This window comes from Castanea sativa, chromosome 9 (assembly GCF_040712315.1).
Source record: "Castanea sativa cultivar Marrone di Chiusa Pesio chromosome 9, ASM4071231v1".
Lineage (NCBI taxonomy): Eukaryota > Viridiplantae > Streptophyta > Magnoliopsida > Fagales > Fagaceae > Castanea > Castanea sativa.
Window position 1 is genome coordinate 41,335,152 of NC_134021.1, and position 20,021 is coordinate 41,355,172.

General features: G+C 34.5%; 1 protein-coding gene and 2 pseudogenes across 4 annotated transcripts in view; 2 read left to right on the forward strand and 1 right to left on the reverse strand.

The window, feature by feature from the left end:
• Positions 1-2,225, forward strand: part of LOC142609500 (N-acetylglucosaminyl-phosphatidylinositol biosynthetic protein gpi1) — a 28,764-nt gene extending 26,539 nt beyond the window's left edge. For all 4 annotated transcript variants that reach the window (XM_075781092.1, XM_075781091.1, XM_075781093.1 and 1 more), the window contains 3 exons: positions 936-1,360; positions 1,593-1,686; positions 1,811-2,225. In XM_075781092.1, coding sequence (XP_075637207.1) covers positions 936-1,360; positions 1,593-1,686; positions 1,811-1,925 — 634 coding nt within the window. In that variant the 3' untranslated portion in view covers positions 1,926-2,225. The remainder of the gene's footprint in view (positions 1-935; positions 1,361-1,592; positions 1,687-1,810) is intronic.
• A 7,294-nt stretch (positions 2,226-9,519) lies between these two features.
• On the reverse strand, positions 9,520-11,230 carry LOC142609233 (O-fucosyltransferase 13-like; annotated as a pseudogene).
• Positions 11,231-11,351: 121 nt separating this feature from the next.
• On the forward strand, positions 11,352-18,114 carry LOC142609234 (guanine nucleotide-binding protein-like NSN1; annotated as a pseudogene).
• The last annotated feature ends 1,907 nt before the right edge of the window (positions 18,115-20,021 follow it).

Below are 20,021 nucleotides of genomic sequence, written 5' to 3' on the forward strand. Positions count from 1 at the left end.
TAATTTTGAAATGAATCTTAAATGTAAGACTTAGAATTCTTAACTTTAAATTCATTGCTTATGGACTTTGTAAACTTATACTCACCTTGCTGTTCTTTATCTGTTTCAATCAAGATATGAGAGGTCATGGTGATATTTGATTGCCTTAATTGATGTTGGTTCTACTGATTAAAAAAAAAATTGATGTTGGTTCTTATATGGTTGATGCTAGAGTTTTTTTCTTCTGAAGGGTATCAATCCCTGAGCTAAAAGACATGTTAAATGTGTAAGGATGCTAAAGAAGAGGAAAAAATGGGGATAAGAAATTGATTTCCATTTTACTTGTGAGCTTGTACATTGGCCAAACTTGCCTGTCTTTCTTCCATGATTCAATAATGCTTGTTACCCATTCATATATTCTCAAATACCTTGGACACCTTTGATTGTTCACATTTTAACATGAGTGCTAATTTGAATTGGTAATATCCTCCCAAATGATGTAATTTTTGGTCCCCATATCACTTGAGCGGTTGACAGATTGTGGATGTCCAGGTGCTCTTTAGAGATATGTGGCTCTAGTTGCTTATGTGGCTAGGGCCCTTCTTTGCCATATTTCTAGAGAGATGCTTTTACCGTGAACATTTAATGGAAGAATGATATTCTTATATCTTAGAAAATTAAAAGTGTTACTTTTGAAAGAACTAATTTTAAATTTTGGGAGGCTTCCTATGCAAAATAGGTTAGTTTTTAGTTGACATTTAAGAAGAATTCCTCTTTATTTGGTTGATGAGAAATTCTATTCTCTAAAAGAGATCAGCTTGTGCACTTTGCTAGATTCAATATTCTTTGCAAGACAGAACTTCAAGGTGTAAACTATCTTTTTCCTTACTTCATTGATATCATATCTTTTCTTTCCCTGTTTCAAGCTATTCATGTAATTGCTGATTCTTTGGCAGTGGTCGAAAATGGAATCCTCTTCGTCAGAGATTAGATAGCTATGACTACACTGTGAAGCAACATGTCATTGGATCTCTTCTGTTTACACCACTCTTACTTCTCTTACCAACTACTTCTATTTTCTATACCTTTTTTAGCATTGTGAACACAACCATCAGCCTTATATGTATACTTATTGAAGTTGCTATCTCTGTTATTTATGCGACACCTTATATCAAAATATTCCTTTGGTTGGCAAGACGAAGAAGATTTCCTTCTGGGATATGGTTTGAAATTGTATCTTGTCGGAGTAATCTGATTGATGATACTGCGATTTGTAGTCCTGATGAATTTGATTCTTCATCGGAGAATTTGCATCGTAATGAACATGGAGGGAAATCTGGTATTCTGGTTTCATTTCTACACAGCAACTTCTTGAGTATAGGTGAGGGAGGCCTCTAGCTATATTATCATTTGTGATATTATTTAGTGATGATTCTGTAGGGATGAGTCTTAGCAAAGCCTCTCATTTCAAGACTTGGGCTTTGCTAAGGAAATGCTCTCTCTCTCTCTCTCACATACACACATCTATGTTTATATTTTACCATGTCACATCTTTGACTTTCAATGTATGTGGTGTTTTTTTTTTCTAACCATAACTAGAAATTATATTTCAGGAGAGCTAGTTGTCCCTCACTATAGAAATGTCTTCTCTGGGGTTTTTGGTTCTTTTTTTGCTAAATTTACTCATGGTGTCCTCACTGGGAAAAGGTGTGTCTTCTTTGCCTATTTAGTTTTCTTCTTGCAGTATCGTTTCGTAGTTACTGAAATTCAAACTTAGTTCCTCTATCTATCTTTCTATCTATCTATATCTATCACATGTTTATATGTTCAGGGTAGCTTCTACATTGGGTACTGCTCTTCCTTCGCCATTGCCATGGATGTTCATCCCCTACAAAGAGTATTGGTATCTCTGCTATGATTCAATTCTTGCCTGCTGCAGATTGTGACTGTCTTCATATTCAATGATTCTTCCACTTTTTGACTAACATATTCTCCCCTGCAACCATTTCATGCTGCTCATCAGTTGCATTTAGAATTTTGCGGGCTATTCATCACATGATTGTACATCCTGATTCAATTCTTGGATTGTTGTAGGAATGAGTTGATTTAAGTATATTGGTTCCTTTCTAGGTTCGTTATGTGTTTATTGAAGCCTTCTGGTTTAGTTAGGATCAATGCTTGGTTTTTTTGTATGCACTGGTTCCTTAATTCAAAATTTATTGATCAAATTTTGTACTTATAGACAACATGTACTGCTTCTTCACAACTGATCATGACTTCATAACCAAGCAACTGCAAAAGATTTATAACTGATTGAATAAAAATAGTGTTCAAGTGCATCTGTCGAGTGGAAACAAACAGTACATAAGGCACTTGGCGAAAAAATGAGTGTCATAGGCAAAAAAGAGATTGTTTAAAAAAAAATATCTAAAATATAGAATATATCACAGCTGCTTGCTTTGCCTAAATATGTCCTTTTTTATTATTTATTTATTCTACATTCCTTGTGCAAAAAAAGATAATGAAAACAATATGATGTGTGAACAAGGATTAATTTTACTTCCCCACCCAAGTCTAAATTGGGGAATTGGTTCTGGTGGGGAAGTTGTAGATATTTTTCCATGTTGTGTCGCTGGAGTATAAAAAGGATATTATAAATTAGAGTTTTTGCATTGACTTAATATAATATTTAGTTGCCTGTTAAATGTCCCTCTTTCTGTCTTTTTTTGGGCACTTGTGTGTTACTGAGACTCAAGGTCATTGGCAAGCATATTTTGAGTAGTTGGAATGCATTAATTGATCTACTTGATGTTGTTGATTCTCATTGAACCTTTTGAAGTTACCAGTTCTCAACCAAATAAGTTAACCTACTACAATGGCTGATATTCCAAATAAGTTCCGAGTATGCAGGCATTCATTGCCCTTGTCAACCGTAAAACCACCTACTTCACCAGACCTCAACTGAAAACTTGAACAAATCTAGTCACACAATATGGTTATTAATTTGGCTAAACAAAAGTGTTTGTAATCCCTTTCAAGTATGCTGAATTTTTATTTTATTTCATCCACAAAAAAAGAAAAAAGAAAAGCGAACAGGTTGTTTATACCTAAGTTTGAAAACATCTGATGATGATATTGATATTTTTTAGATGGTAAATATAGCTTTTCAGCATTTGATAAGAGCAGCCTCCAATTTTAGTTGATCTTAACTGGGATTGTTACAGTGAATTCAAACAAAACCAAAAGAATTTTGAGCAATTTTATTATAATTACCAAATTTCCAGCTTAGAAAATTAAACCCTTTTCTAACAGGGGAAAGGTGTACATCTCAATATTCTACATTTCTACTCATATATCTCCTAGTTTGCAGAGAACCCTTCTAACCTATTTAAACAGTTAAATTATCCACATTTCCCAACTTCAATGAATGATGTTTTCACTATATTAAACATTTAATAGAATATCATACTGATGGGAAAAAGAGCAAGCTTGATAAAAACCTGCATTCCTACAAGAAATAGGCAATATAAACTCCAACAACTTCATGAAAATTGGTTGAAGACTGAAAAATTTTGAGTCCACCAAGGTTTGATACTTCAAAGAATTTGGTCATCGGGTTGAGTCATTTTGCTCATCGACACTTTACCTCTTTCCATTGCAACAAAGTAATTAAGTAAGTTTGGAAACTTGACCCGACCACAGCTCTTGTGAAAGGAGCGTTGTAAATTGTACGATACATCAATAAAAAGACAAGATTACTTATAGTTATTGGGACTACTTAAGTACATATATTCAATTTTTGAAGGACACTCATAACCAAACACTCATAACTCGTGAGTGTTTGGTTTAACACATGCATGAGGTGGAGGACACAAAACTTTAGTTTTTTACTACGCATGTACTATTGTTATGTTTGAACCATTGTATTAGTAAATTTAGTCATAGAGGATGCACTATGCTCTCTTTGCAATAAATTCATTCAAATTCATTCCTTCATCTAAGGTTTTCAAGAAATGATTAAGTCTTCGTTCATGGCATTATTATTTACAATTTCTCTCTTTCTTTTGCAAACCCTTGAGGCCCTGCTTTCTCTTCGAAAATGAAGCAAAACCTCCCTAAGTAAATGATTTGTCTATGGCTAACGCTAACTCTGGAATTTTTTCTAAGTCTCTCCACTCTTTCAACTCTTGCTGAACTAAGGAAACAAAAAGCCTATTTATAGGCAAATATTTTACAAAAAGACAAAATATTTTACAGTCAAGAGATGTGAATGCTGACTTCCTTCTTTACAGTTGTCCAAAATTTTTGAGGGTTCAGTGCCAGTTGTCTTCTGAGTGTGCATAAAATATTCTCTTCAGGATTCATTACTGACAATGAGCATAATAGAACTGAGCAAAAGACGTTATTACATTGAAGAAAGTTGTGACGGTAAGAAAGAAAGGGAAAACACCAAAAGAAAAGTGGGTCCCACATTTTTTTTTTCCATATATCTTTTGTACATATCTTTCTTTAATCATCTCTTCATTTGGATAAACTTATTTTCACCTTAAAAGAGAATGTACAACTTTTTAAAATGTCATACTTTTTAAGGTACAATTGTATTTTTACACAATAAACAAAATGAGACAACGAAGGGTAATAATTCATCTACCACACAAAGACTTCATGTCTGAAGATAGTGATCCAAATAAGACTAAAAAATTAGCAAAACAACCTTAAATATTCCTTAGAGAAAATCAAGAGTTAAGTAAAAGACAAACTGCCAAACTATATTTATAAAACATTAAAAGCCTTGAATCATAATTGGAACCCAATTTTCTAGGAAGATTCATTTGTTTGTCTGACAAGGCAAACCAAACTAAACTTTATTAAAAAATGATGCAAACATTTGCCTAATTTCACCATCAATTTTCTGTTCAAAAAAAAAAAAAGTCGTCATGAATTTTTTTTATCAGGTTAACAGTGCTTCTCTCTTCCTCATGAAACATATGTCTATAACAGTATTGGCAAAACACACCAATAAAAAACAATAATGGCAAGATACTTACTTGCATCGTATTACCACAGGAATAGGTTTTAAAGCCTTTGGTTCATTTCTTATGCCTCTTTTATGTGGAGAAACCTGAATGATAGATAACATTTTTTAAGAATCACTTTCGTACATAACAAAGTATTCCTTACCCAAAATATCTACTCATAAAGTAAGACAATGAAAACTTATATTAAAGGAAATAAAATCAGAAACTAGTCTAAAACAGAAAACCTAACACCTTTGAGGACCAAAACAGGCGAAGACAAACATGGTTAAAGGACATGCCTAACAAGCAAGCCAGAATAATATGATTGTTAAAAAGGAAAACTATATAAAGAGATAAATCATTGTTTCCAAGAAATATTTTGATAGTCCCTACCCCAAAATCAAATGCCCCTATATTGCAAAATCTTGAACCAATGAGATGGGATGTTGCCCAAAAATATTGCCAAGAGGTTTTATTAGCAAAGATTTTCTCTTTGATACATGTTTAAGTGGGGAAAGGGGATTCAAACCGTAAACATCTCTACTAAAAATATTATGCTACGTCATTAAGCTACAAAGCTCTTGGTGATTTTATTTAGCAAATATTAAACAGTCTCAACAAAAAATTAATAAAAAAAAGGAGGAATTTATGTTTTCAAGTGCCAATAACACCCAACTTGCACGAGTAACATATTTAATGTATAAAGTCAATCGGTTAATATATTTAATGTTATTAAAAAAGTAGAGGAACATATCAATAAAAAAAATGGTGATGTAGTGAAAGATGTGGCTTAACAAAAGCGTAACAATATTAAATGCTATCATTAGACTTTTAATATATATAGATTTAGGCCTCCTATGCCAAAACGTTCTGGAACAATTTATTTTATATATATTTTAAATTCAATACATTTTAGTTATTATCTTATGTGCAAACAAGAACTAAACCAAAGCCAAAAGAAATCTCACAGAATTTCATATCAACATGAAGATGAAGGCACAAAAGAAACTAAAATGAAACATTTGGAGAGAGGACAGAGATTATCATGAAGAAAAACCAAGAAATGTGTTCTGAGATCTTAGAATATTCAAGTGCATACAAATACAATGTGGTGAGTCTCTTTTCAAAATGTATTCCAAAGATTAATCTAAAGAAGGTGCTCCACTGGAAAATTTGTCTCTTTGTTTAGTGTTAATTTAATTTATTTGTAAATTGATTAAGGCAATAACAATTTCCAAAAAATTATTGAAGCCTTCTTTTCAAAACTTTTGTAGTCATTTTTAGTACATAATGTTATTGCCTAACATAATGCTATTAAACTTCTTGAAGTGACACCAGGATGCTTTAATTAATTTGCCTAATGGGCATCTTAGAGAGAGTGAGTTTAGAGAGAGAAAGAGTGAGAATTTTGATCAACGATGGTGCATATGGTAGTCGGTGCAAGGCTGTGAGCCTAACGGCTATTTTTTTTTTAATTAATAATATTTTAATAATTATAATTTATTAAATAAAATTGTTCAAATCGTACTATCATAGTACAAGATCTGACAGCAGAGGATTCGAATACTTATCCACGTAGACCTGAATTTCCTTGCTGATTTAATATAAAATTAATTCTCAAATTTTTTTTTTTCAAAATAATTATAAAAAAAAATAGCCGTTGGGCTCACCCCCTTGCGCCGACTATTATATAAGGCATCATCGTCATTCTTTCAATCAAAATTCTCATTCTCACTCTCTCTCTCTGAATTCACTCTCTCTCTCTGAATTCTCTCTCTCTCTCTCTCTCTCTCTCTCTGTCTGAGATACCCAGAAGGGATGAGTTTTCTCCGGCGGAGGCTTCCTCTGCCTCTGCCGTTGGGGGCGAGGTTTGAGCCCTCCGATGCAGTGCTGATTTCGAGTTACCTTTCTCCGAAGATTCGAAAGGAGGTTTTGGCTTGGGACGTCATCGGCTTTTCTGATGAAATATACGATAAGCCCCCGTGGGATTTCTGTACGGACTCAACGGCAGTGTTGGATGACGAGAAACATTACTTCTTCACCATGTTAAAGAGGGGGAAGAATCGTGTGCTTCGGTCTGTTGGTTCCTATGGGACTTGGCATGAAAGTTCCACCAAGAAAATCTATGATTCTGGGTCTGGGTCTGAGAAGACGATTATTGGGTTCAACAAATTGTTGAATTTCAGGGTGACGGGTGAGGGTAAGGAGATGAAGACCACTGATTGGTTAATGCATGAGTTTAGTGTTGCTGAAAAGGGCTCCGACTTGGTTCTCTGTGTAATTTACAAAAAGAATAAGAAGAAGGAGGAGACGGGTTTGGCTTTGGCTTTAGCTTTGGAAAGACCACCCTCTGTTGTTGATTCTGGTATTTTGGGTTCTCCAAAGAGTGTTTTTGATCAGTTGGATTTCTTTGATGACACTGACATGGGGGGTCAGGATCCATATGATGATCAAGACCCAGTTGTTGATTCTGGTATTTTGGGTTCTCCAAAGAGTGTTTTTGATCAGTTGGATTTCTTTGATGACACTGACATGGGGGGTCAGGATCCATATGATGATCAAGACCCAGTTGTTGATTCTGGTATTTTGGGTTCTCCAAAGAGTGTTTTTGATCAGTTGGATTTCTTTGATGACACTGACATGGGGGGTCAGGACCCATATGATGATCAAGACCCAGTTGTTGATTCTGGTATTTTGGGTTTTCCAAAGAGTGTTTTTGATCAGGTGGATTTCTTTGATAAGCCGGGCATGTGGGGTCAAGACCCATATCATGATCGAGACCCAGTTGTTGATTCTGGTATTTTGGGTTCTCCAAAGAGTGTTTTTGATCAGGTGGATTTCTTTGATGACCTGGGCATGGGGGGTCAAGACCCGTATGATGAGATAGCTGAGAAGATGGCCGACCTTGCTGAGGAGGCCGATTTTGACCCACTTAGTTTTCTGGATCTTCAGGATTCAGAAGAGGGTGTCCGGCTGAGCAAGAAGATGCGACTTTTCTGATAGCTTATATTTTTGATTTACTTACTTGTACTGGAGAGCAGAACTCCTGCCAACTCCAAGTCCAAGCATTAGAATAGGATAGTATCTTGTACTTAATTGTTTGTTCATTTTAATGTAATTCTCTTTATTTCTTTTATTTTGAAACAAAGTTACTGTTATGATTTGAGTTTCAACAGAAAAACAAATACATCGTGCGACTACTCTGATTCTAAGTTTGTAACACTACACTGTTGATTGTACTGTGGCCATCTGTTATGTTATGATTGTGTATGTTATCAGATTTTCATATTTTTAGCAGGTATCTCTGTGAGCATTCTCCTAGACACAACAACATCAACTCCAAGGGCCTGGTTGGTTGGTGCTTTTTTTTAAATTTTAATTGTTATGTGTTTTAAAAAGAAATAATGATAATAATAATAAAACAGTTGGTTTATCTTGACAGTTTTCTTTGACAAATTCCACCCTTTTCATTGATAGAACAGTATAATTTCAATAAATATTGAATCTTATTGCAAAATGGGATTCAAAACTTGAGCTTATGTAGTTGATGTTAGATTAGTGGACCGTCTCCCACTGACAAGCACTCAACCAACTGAGCTAGCAAGACTTACTCAACCATACTATTCATCGTGATACTTCAATTTCAAGTTGCAAGGAACTTCAGAAGAGAATTGTGTTGGATCAACTCCATGATGCTATACTGCTTCTTGGTCACGACTTTGTCATTTTATGAAGATGGCATTACAAAAACTAAAACTAACATTTGAAGGTCCATCAATTAGTCAGTTATACAAGATTTCAAGTGATAACAAATAGAAGAAATTCTGCTTGCAATAGAGGAAAATTCTGTCTCCTGGGAATACATGTGGAAATTTTCCTGTATACCCCAGATCAAAGCTTGCTCAAAGGTGAACCAAAGCATTAAAATGGACTTACAGTGTCCCTTTTTATCTGCAATTTCACTCAAAGAAGGAGAATGTGATCTTAGGAAATCTTGTAACCTAAAGCATATGACAGCCGCAGTCAAGATGCTCAAGGCTTCAAGCATACCAGTTATACTAGTACTGATCGATGAATGAATCCTTTTTGCCTACTCGTAGAAACATTCTTATAATGTGACATTCATCTAATCAATCTCAATAATTCTAGTGTGGTCTGCGGGTAGGATAACCATCAAAACCAATGAATACACAATTAAATAAAACACATTAGAGCATAGGTAATGTAAAGAGATGGATTAAGAATTTACAAATGTAGCAAAAGGAAACTTGTTTAGTAGAAAGAGTGAAAACAAAATGGTTAGGTGCAATGCCCAAACTTTGGCCAAGACATACATAATTAAAGTCAGTCAATGACATTACAACTTGTAAAAACAAGATATAAGGGGAAAACTCTTTATTCTACAAGCCCTAAATTATAGAAACACCTAACAAAAAAACTGCTTCTAGAGTCATATCACATACAAAAAATGAAGAAATACAACATATGGCAAGAAAGATGAACCTGAAATCACAATTTGAACTCACAAAGCAGAACCTCTCCCCATGACATAATCATCTAGATGAGCCTTCCATAGGGCTTGCATCAGATCTTTCCCACTAAAACCTTGTGAAGTGAACTCTGCAAAAGCTCTTCTGCTTAAGAAAAGGGTTTTATACAAGCCCTTAAAAGCTCGCATTGCTGCAACCATCTTATCCATATTTCAAAAATATGTAGCCACATAAGAATCACTATTAATAGACACATAATAATCCAATGCAGCTTTTGTGTTCCCGTGCATACTTGTGAAATCATCGTCACTTAGGAGGCTAGACTTGGTAATTACATTGGTGTAGACAGATGTTAAGCCTTCAATTTCCATCAGACCATCCCCAGCTGCCAAATATATATTTGTGTCTGTTGGAATGGAAAGTGATTGAAGTATGAAGGCCATCTCATTAGGGGTAAGAGGACATTTTCCCCGTTTTCTCCATACGTGGGCTAACTCTCCAGTCCATGGTTTTCTATCTCCTCATGCCGCTTCAATGGCTTTGACAGAAGATGGAGAAAGACCTGAGTATTCACATTGGCTGTGTGCTACCATGTCAGGTTCAAATCGAAGGTGAAGTGAGAGAAAGGGTTTGGGTATGGCTTCTAAGAGCTCAGAAGCCTTGTTCTCCAAGGATCTAGTGAGGCGCAACACACTGTAACAAGCTTGAACATCAAAGATATGGTGGCATTTTTTTTTAATCACTATTATTATTTTTTTAAAGCACATATATATGGAAGTTAAACCAATCCTGTTAGACATCAAAACTCATATGAGAAAGATAAAGATGTTCAGTCAACTTTCAATTTATCTTTTTTTTTTTTTTTTTTCAAGTGTATAATTAACGCAAGTCAAGTACAAGGGTGTATATGGAAAAAAAAAATCAAACAAACAACATAGGCTAAAACATAAAACAGTTATAATCCCAGGGAGTCCATAAACTCTAGGAACCCCTCAATTGAAGAGGACATTCAACACAGTATCCACTCATATAGACTCCAAATACACATGCTTCAACTCATCTGAGCTCCTGGCCCTCAAATCACCTTTTCTTTCTCAGCACTAATTGAAAGTTTCCTAAAATATGAAACAGGTATACACACAAGACCCAATCAAAGATACGTGGCCAGTGCCTCAAATTAACATGTTGAAACCAAACCACATATTGCATTTGACAATTCAACTCTATATCATAGAACTATTGGCCATTATACATCTCATTAATCAACCTTCTCCGAGTGGGATGAATTTCTCAGTCACAACAATATGGTTCCAGTGTCACCACTAAGCAAGAAAAATAGAACTACAAAGTAATACTTATCTCTTCTTTGGCTCATTGCTGGTGTAATTGAAATATAATGATGTTCCAGCAAGGATGGAAGAACACTTTCAATGTAATCAAATTGGCCTTTGTGTTTGCTACAGTCTACTCAAAAAGGTTCTTTTGATGCAATTTCTGGTGGCAACTCTTTGACAACCTTAATAAACCCATTCATCTGTTGAATAAAGTAGTCAACGTCAAATACATCTGCAAAACCACTAAGGTGAAACCAAATGGTTATAAAAGGATACTGCCTTAGTAAAAAGATGATAAATTTTATAAGATTATGAAAAATAAAAGAATAATGATTTTTACTTATAAAAAAAATAATTGAAAGAAGAAGAACAGCATTACTCTTTTTGCTTGAGGAGACCTTTTAGCCATTGACACGTAATATCATACAATTAGAACAATTTTATAAGATCAAATCGTAGATAAAAGAAGGCTTATTCTATACAATTCATCAGACTAAACTGCTGAAATGAGAGAATGATCAGAATATAGGATGAGAAAAACACCTATCAAACCATCTTGTTAGCCTTTGAGAGTTAATTAAAAATTATAATTGAAGCTGTTGAGAAGTGGCTTAAGTATCATAGGGGAGAATTACTAGTTATTGCATTTAAGTGCAGTACACAAGAGCAGAGATCAAACTTAGGGTGGAAATCAAGCTCAAAGGCAGCAAAACCAAGCAATCTTCTACAAACTAGTGATTGTCTAGGAGCTGAAACACTTATTAAATTGTTGAAGAATTGCTCAAGAAGCCATGATGTAAGTCTACCAAGCAATGACCATATTTTTTGTTCACAATGACTTACATGTGTCCCATTGACGATATAGCATTATGCTTTTTATTGTACATGTGCTGTGTTGTCTTGATCTGCATGCACGCAACATTGAATTTTTTTGAACAAATTAGTTTATATGATAGCATGTGGAGTTTGCTTGACTTGCTATATCTCACTCTACTTGGTTGGATGTTAGTTATTGTTACAAAGAGTCTTTGTGCAGTTTTTTGGAAAGTAAATATTATGGATGAGGTGAAATAGGTTTGAAAAGTTGATAATTATTCAGTTGATATGAGTCAGTTAGATCATTTTTTATGCAATACTTATTTCTTTTGTTCTACTGGACATCAGGCAAATATACGATTAGTTGACCAAAACCTAATGTTCTCTTTAAGGAAGTTTTGTTCTCAAAGTATGGCCTTCAAAACCTGTGTTAATGGTGTTTTAATTCCACATATTAAAGCTTCTCAATGAGGAACCATGGTGAAGATTATTTTACCATATTTTTTTTAATACTGAATGGTACTTGTTATGCTGTATTTCTGAATTTGGGTTTTAGAGTTTGAATAATAGTGCCAGCCATATTAACAATTGTGCTTTGTTATTTATGGCAGATCAAGAAATCAATTACAGTTGGTAGTATTGGCCTGCCTAATCTTGGTAAGAGTAGTCTCATTAATAGCTTAAAGAGACCCCATGTTGTCACTTGTCAATGTTGGTTCTACTCCTGGCTTAACAAGATCTATGCAAGAGGTTCAGTTAGACAAGAATGTAAAATTGTTAGACTGCCCTGGTGTTGTGGTGATTAGATCTGGAGCAAATGGTGCATCTATAACTCTTAGTAATTGCAAAAGAATCAAGAAGTTGGATGACCCGATTGGTCCAGGTGAGTGAACTCATCCTTTGTCCTTGTGCTGGTTTATTTTCTATTCTGTTTGAGTACCTTTTCATGTGGCAAAGGAAATACAACATTCTATTCCTTCATTAATTCAAATTCTCCCTCCAACTGCCTTTGTATGTAAGGAGATTGCATATATAGAATCAAGGACAATAAATGTTAATTAAAGAAGTTACAGTGACATCAAATTCTATTAATATGTATTCTCCACTATCTATTAAGCTCAATTGGCATCTCCTGGTGTTTCTAACAGAGACGCCTAGGTTCAAATTCCCCCACCCCCAACTATTGAATTATCAAACAAAATTATTTACAAAAAAAAAAAAAAACATATATATATATATATATCTATTTAGAAATTCTGGTGCATATTTCTTTAGGAAGAAGTCCTTTGGATAGTAAAATTTTTGTGAATTCTGTGTTATTATATTAAGTCATATCAGCAGACTTTGATATTATACTGTTCCTGCCCCATCTGTGTAGTGAAGGAGATTCTAAGGCGTTGCCCACCCAGCATGTTGGTAACTTTGTACAAGCTCCCTAGTTTTGACTCGGTCGATGACTTCCTTCAAAAAGTGGCTACTGTTAGGGGTAAGCTGAAAAAGGGTGGTGTTGTGGATGTGGAAGCTGCTGCAAGAGTTGGTCTGCATGACTAGAATCAAGGTATGTGTTAGGTGTTTATGGTTTATGTGCCCCGGGAATATGTAAACAAACAAAGGGATAACAAGAAAAGCAAATTGTAATATATAAAGATGCAAAGTGATGTTAATAATTTAGGTGTTAGAGGTGTTGAGTTTGATTCTCAGAATGCCCCTAATTATCTATTGTTTTACTTATATAAAAAAGTAAGTTAATAATTTGATTTTTTGTAGGTAAGATTCCATATTACACTATGCCCCCAATTAGGAATCAAGAAGAGCCTTCAAAGGCCAAGATTTTTTTTGAGCTTGGGAAAGAATTTAACATTGATGAGGTTTATGACACTGAATCTTCATTCATTGGAAGCCTCAAGTCTGTTGATGATTACAACCCTGTGAAGTTCCTCTGAGTTGCCCCCTCAATTTTGATGAGGATTTACTAGAGGTTTGTGAGCTCTCTTAGTTTTAAGCATCTATTTATGGTCTTAGGCTGTGAAGTGACTTTGGGCGCTCCAAATCTCCACCCCCGAGAGGAGCACACCTCCTCATTGTTTTCATTATACATTGTTTTCTAAATGTATGAAACTAATATGTTAAGGTACAACTCTTTTTTGCATTTTCATGCATTAGAATGATGAACCAAAACATTCAATCCAAAGTGGTGAAGGCCCCAAAGACATGGATAATGATGGTGACAATGTGTCCGTGGCATTTGAAGAAGATGAAGAAGGCAGGAACAAAGGAAAAACTGCTACTGTCAGGCAGAACGAGAAGTAATATGCGGTTGAAGGTATGCTTAATATAAAGATGAAGAAAGCAGAGAAGAAGAGAAGGAAAAAAGCTGAAAAATCAATCCCAGAAGATGCCATGGACGATGATTATGACTTCAATGTCAAAAAAAGATCTGCCATGGATGTTGGTGATGAGGATGATGGTAATCAAATATTCATTGATGAGTGATGGAAGACTAAAAATGGCGAATTTATTTTGGTAGAGTCTGGCAAATTTTGGTAGAGTCGGCAAATTTTGGACAGGATAAAGCGAGTTAATTGAGTATTGTGATTTGGCTACCTATTGGTTCATTGAGTGATTCTTCCTGGTGTTGCTGATAGTGTAAGAATAATTGCAGTTTCTTAAATATCTGAGCTGACTTTTCCAAAATCCTATAAGTTCTATATTGCCTTTTTCTCATCACTGTGATAAGTAACTTCGTAAGCATCCCTAGAGGTCAAGGAAAACACAAAATCAGAATATAGGACCTTCCTGAGAGTGGGAGAAAGGGGGAAAAGATAATAAATAAATAAAAAAGAAAAAGAAGAAGCAATGCAAAGAAGAATGAGAGATGGGAGCTAAAATACATAATAAGAAGGGCTTGGGCTACTCTTTTTGATTGGCCCATGGCTTGGGGTTCTTCACAATGTTCTGATATTTCTGAGTTTTTAGATTCTCTTAGATCTTGAATTTTATTTATTTGTATTCTTATGATCCTCTGTGTTCATTATCTTGAGCACAAGGTTTTGTTTCTTTATCAATAAAATTGAATTCTTGCCAATCAAAAAAAAAAAAAAAAACCATAATAAAGAGGAGGAGAAAATAAGAGATGGGGGAGTTTCATATGCCATGCATGCTGATTTATTGCATTTGCAGCAGTTTATACAGAACACTGTGTGTTTTTATATATGATTTTTGGTAGATATGATCTGTCCTTGGCATGTTTAATACTTTGTGTAGCCTTTTGGATTGCTAGATAATGGTCTTTGGATCAACTGAAAACTTCATCTTTTATGTGTTTTTGAACATCTGTTGCTATTGTTATCTATCTGTTTCAATTGAGTTCTCATTCATAGTTTCTCTCTAGGGTGATGTTGAAATGAATCTTAATATGTAAGACTTAGAATTCTTAACTTTAAATTCATTGCTTATGGACTTCAAAAACTTATACTCACCTTTTTGTTCTTTATCTGTTTCAATCACGATATGAGAGGTCATGGTGATATTTGATTTCCTTAATTGATGTTGGTTCTGCTAATAAAAAAAATGATTTTGGTTCGTTTATGGTTGATGCTATTCTGAGTGCTTTTTTCTTCTAAAGGGTATCAATCCCTGAGCTAAAAGACATGTTAAATGTGTTAGGATGCTAAGGAAGAGAAAAAAATGGGGATAAGAAATTGATTTCCATTTTACATGTGAGCTTGTACATTGGTCAAACTTGCCTGTCTTTCTTCCATGATTCAATAATGCTTGTTACCCATTCATGTATTCTCAAATACCTTGGACATCTTTGATTGTTCACATTTTAACGTGAGTGCTAATTTGAATTGGTAATATCCTCCCGAATGATGTAATTTTTGGTCCCCATATCACTTGCGTGGTTGGCAAAGTGTGGATGTCCAGGTGCTCCTTAGAGATATGTGGCTCTAGTTGCTTTTGTGGCTAGGGCCCTTCTTTGCCATATTTCTAGAGAGATGCTTTTACAGTGAACTTTTAATGGAAGAACGATATTCTTATATCTTAGAAAGTTAAAAGTGTTACTTTTGAAGGACTAATTTTAAATTTTAGGAGGCTTCCTATGCAAAATAGGTTAGTTTTTTGTTGACATTTAAGAAGAATTCCTCTTTATTTGGTTGATGAGAAATTCTATTCTCTAAAAGAGATCAGCTTGTGCACTTTGCTAGATTAAATATTCTTTGCAAGACAGAACTTCAAGGTGTAAAATATCTTTTTCCTTACTTCATTGATAATATCATGTCTTATTTCAGAGTTCATATCTTTTCTTTCCCTGTTTCAAGCTATTCATGTAATTGCTGATTCTTTGGCAGTGGTCGAAAATGGAATCCTCTTCATCAGAGATTAGATAGCTACGACTACACTGTGAAGCAACATGTCGTTGGATCTCTTCTGTTTACACCACTCTTACTTCTCTTACCAACTACTTCGATTTTCTATACCTTCTTTAGCATTGTGAACACAACCATTAGCCGTATATGTATACTGATGGAAGTCACTATCTCTGTTATTCACGCGACACCTTATATCAAAATATTCCTTTGGTTTGCAAGATGAAGAAGATTTCCTTCTGGGATAAGGTTTGAAATTGTATCTTGTCAGAGTAATCTGATTGATGATACTGCAATTTGTAGTCATGATAAATTTGATTATTCATCAGAGAATTTGCATTGTAATCAAAATGGAGAGAAATCTGGTATTCTGGTTTCATTTCTACACAGCAACTTCTTGAGTATAGGTGAGGGAGGCATCTAGCTATATTATCACTCGTGATTTTATTTAGTGATGTTTCTGTAGGGATGAGTCTTAATAAAGCCTCTCATTTCAAGACTTGGGCTTTGCTAAGGAAATACTCTCTCTCTCTCTCTCTCTCACACACACACACACACACACACACATATGTTTATATTTTACCATGTCACACCTATCTTTGACTGTCAATGTATGTGGTGTTTTTTTGCTAACCATAATTGGAAATTATATTTCAGGAGAGCTTGTTGTGCCTCACTATAGAAATGTCTTTTCTGGGGTTTTTGGTTATTTTTTTGTTAAATTTACTTATGGTGTACTCACTGGGAAAAGATGTGTCTTCTTTCCCTATTTAGTTTTCTTCTTGCTGCTCTATCGTTTTGTAGTTACTGAAATTCAAGAATTGTTCTGCATGACTGGAATCAGTGTATGTGTTAGGCATTTATGGTTTATGTGCCCTGGTAATATGCAAACAAACAAAGGGAGAACAAGAAAAGCAAATTGTAATATATAAAGATGTAAAGTAATGTAATAATTTGGGTGTTAGAGGAGTTGAGTTTGATTCTCAGAGTGCCCCTAATTATCTATTGTTTTACTTATATAAAAAAGTACGTTAATAGTTTGATTTTATGTAGGTAAGATTCCATATTACACTATGCCCCCAATTAGGAATCAAGGAGAGCCTTTAGAGGCCAAGATTGTTTCTGAGCTTGGGAAAAAATTTAACATTGATGAGGTTTATGACAATGAATCTTCGTTCATTGGAAGCCTCAGGTCGGTTGATGATCTCAATCCTATGGAAGTTCCTCCGAGTTGCCCCCTCAATTTTGATGAGGATTTACTAGAGGTTTGTGATCTCTCTTAGTTTAAAGCATGTATTTATGGTCTTAGGCTGTGAAGTGACTTTGGATACTCCAAATCTCCATCCTCGAGAAGAGCACACCTCCTCATTGTTTTCATTATACATTCTTTTTTAAATGTATGAAACTAATACGTTAATGTACAACTCTTTTTGTATTTTTATGCATTAGAATGATGAACCAAAACATTCAATCCAAAGTGGTGAAGGCCCCAAAGACATGGATAATGATGGTGATGATGTGTCCATGGCATGTGAAGAAGATGAAGAAGGCAGGAACAAAGGAAAAACTGCTACTAGCAGGCAGAATGAGAAGTTATATGCAGTTGAAGGTATGCTTAATACAAAGATGAAGAAAGAAGAGAAGGAAAAAAGCTGAAAAATCAATCCCAGAAGATGCCATTGACGATGACTATGACTTCAAAGTAGATTATGTCAAGAAAAGATCTGCCATGGATGTTGGTGATGAGGATGATGGTAATCAAATAATTGGTAAGGTGCCTATGTCTGGTTTTGAATTCATTGATGAGTGATGGAAGACTAAAAATGGCGAATTTATTTTGGTTGAGTCGGCAAATTTTGGACAGGATAAAGCGAGTTAATTGAGTATTGTGATTCGGCTACTTATTGTTTAATCCCATGCTTTTCTATTCCCTCTCTCTCTCTCTCTCTCTCTCTCAAAGATGAAGAAAGCGGAGAAGAAGAGAAGGAAAAAAGCTGAAAAATCAATCCCAAAAGATGCCATGGATGATGACTATGACTTCAAAGTATATTATGTCAAAAAAAGATCTGCCATGGATGTTAGTGATGATACTGCAGCAAATGTAAAAATAAACTTAACAAGGGAGGCTCGAAGATGAGATTAGTTCTTCGTTATTTTTTTTGGTGCTGGAAAAGAACCATGGCATATTTTAAAAATAGGAATATGCATAGAAATTAAATAGTTATAAGTCTATTACAAGATCTGCCCTTTTTATAAAGGGTTGCCAAATTCTCCACCACAAGCAGTGGGTTATTGGATAAAACATAAGTACTAATTACAAAAATTCCGAGTTTAGCAAGAGCATCCGCACAGTAGTTTGCTTTGCATAATGAGTGCTTAATTTGGCTGTTAGGGAAGGTCTTCGAAAGGTTCTAGTGAGTGATTGGCCATAAGATTTTTCATGAGATGAAACACAATCAATGAATCAAAGCATCCAGCTCTACATCCAAGTTAAAAATTCCAAGGTCTTTGGCTAAAAAGAGGCTATCCTGGAGAGCACAAAATTCAGCCATAACCCTGGTTAGTGACCTGAATATCTGGCAATGCCTTTGATCCAATCACCATTTCTACTTCTTAGCAAACCACATCCACTTGATTTGCTTGGATTTCCAAGAGATGAACCATCAGTTTCAAGTTTAACTAACCCATCTTGAGGTTTACTCCATGAAACTACAATACAAATCTTGGTGGATATCAGCCTCGGACTCTTACCAATTGCAAAGAATTTTGCCCCTCTTTTAATGCAAACTTCATGGGATTTTGCGTTTATGACACCAGCACATACATTCAAAAGGGATTCCAAAAACGCTAGTAGGTAATTTGATCAACTTATTTCTTTTGAGTGCAACTGGTGAACATCACTCATCAAGACGTGTGATAGTGTGAGAATTGGTGTATGACTAATCGCAGGCTTACGCAATGTGTGAGACAGTTACAATTTTTTGTGTCAATATTTTTTTTAAATTTTTTATCAATAAAAAGTTTGGTACTTCGTTCAACCACACAATATAGTCATCAACATAAGGAGTTTATTTCACGCGGCCTTGTTTTGTCATATCAACTATTTTGAGTGTTTATATGAAACTATATATAATCATTCTTGTTAGAGAATGGAGAGGACAATAAATTTATTTATAAATAAATTTTTGCCATGGTATGTTGAATAATTTATACATTTCAAGATGAACTTCACATATCAATAGAAAAACTTATCTTGCAATGTATAAGTTATAAATACAACATTAAGCCTTCTTTTGAAAACTTTAATTTGTTTAGTGTTAATTTAATTTATTTGTAAATTGATTAAGGGTCTGTTTGGATACTACTTATTTTGCTGAAAACTGAAAATAATAAAAAAATAATAATTAAAAAGTTACTGTTCACAAAGAAGTTACTGTTCATAAGCCTAAATGTACTGTTCATGGTCCATGAACAGTACAAAAGGCGCTATCCAAAAAAAAAAAAACGCAAAACGTAGGATGCTTTTCAGCTATCCAAGCGCTCATTAAGACAATAACAATTTCCAAAAAAAATTATTGAAATCTTCTTTTGAAAACTTTTGTACTCATATTTTAGTACATAATGTTATGTTGCCTAACCTAATGCTATTAAGTTGATGTGACATCAGGATGCTTTAATTAATTAGCCTAGTGGAGGTTTTTCTCTACAAATGTAACTTAAGTCATTCCGACATCAAGTTAAATGAGAACATGTTATCATAGATAGTAATTATATTTTAACTTTTAAGGATGATTTCTTACCCTTGATTATACTTGTCTTATGATATGACTGCATAGTTATTTATTTATGTTAGCAATTGAAGATCCAAATGTATCTTCTAGTCAAGTGGCATTTTATTTTCACTATTGCACAATTGAGACAGCTTTAGAATTTCAATGGTGATGGTCATCCATTCACTCAAAGTAGACCGAATTGGACCGAAGTAGATCAAAATAAGCCAAATTAGACCGAAGT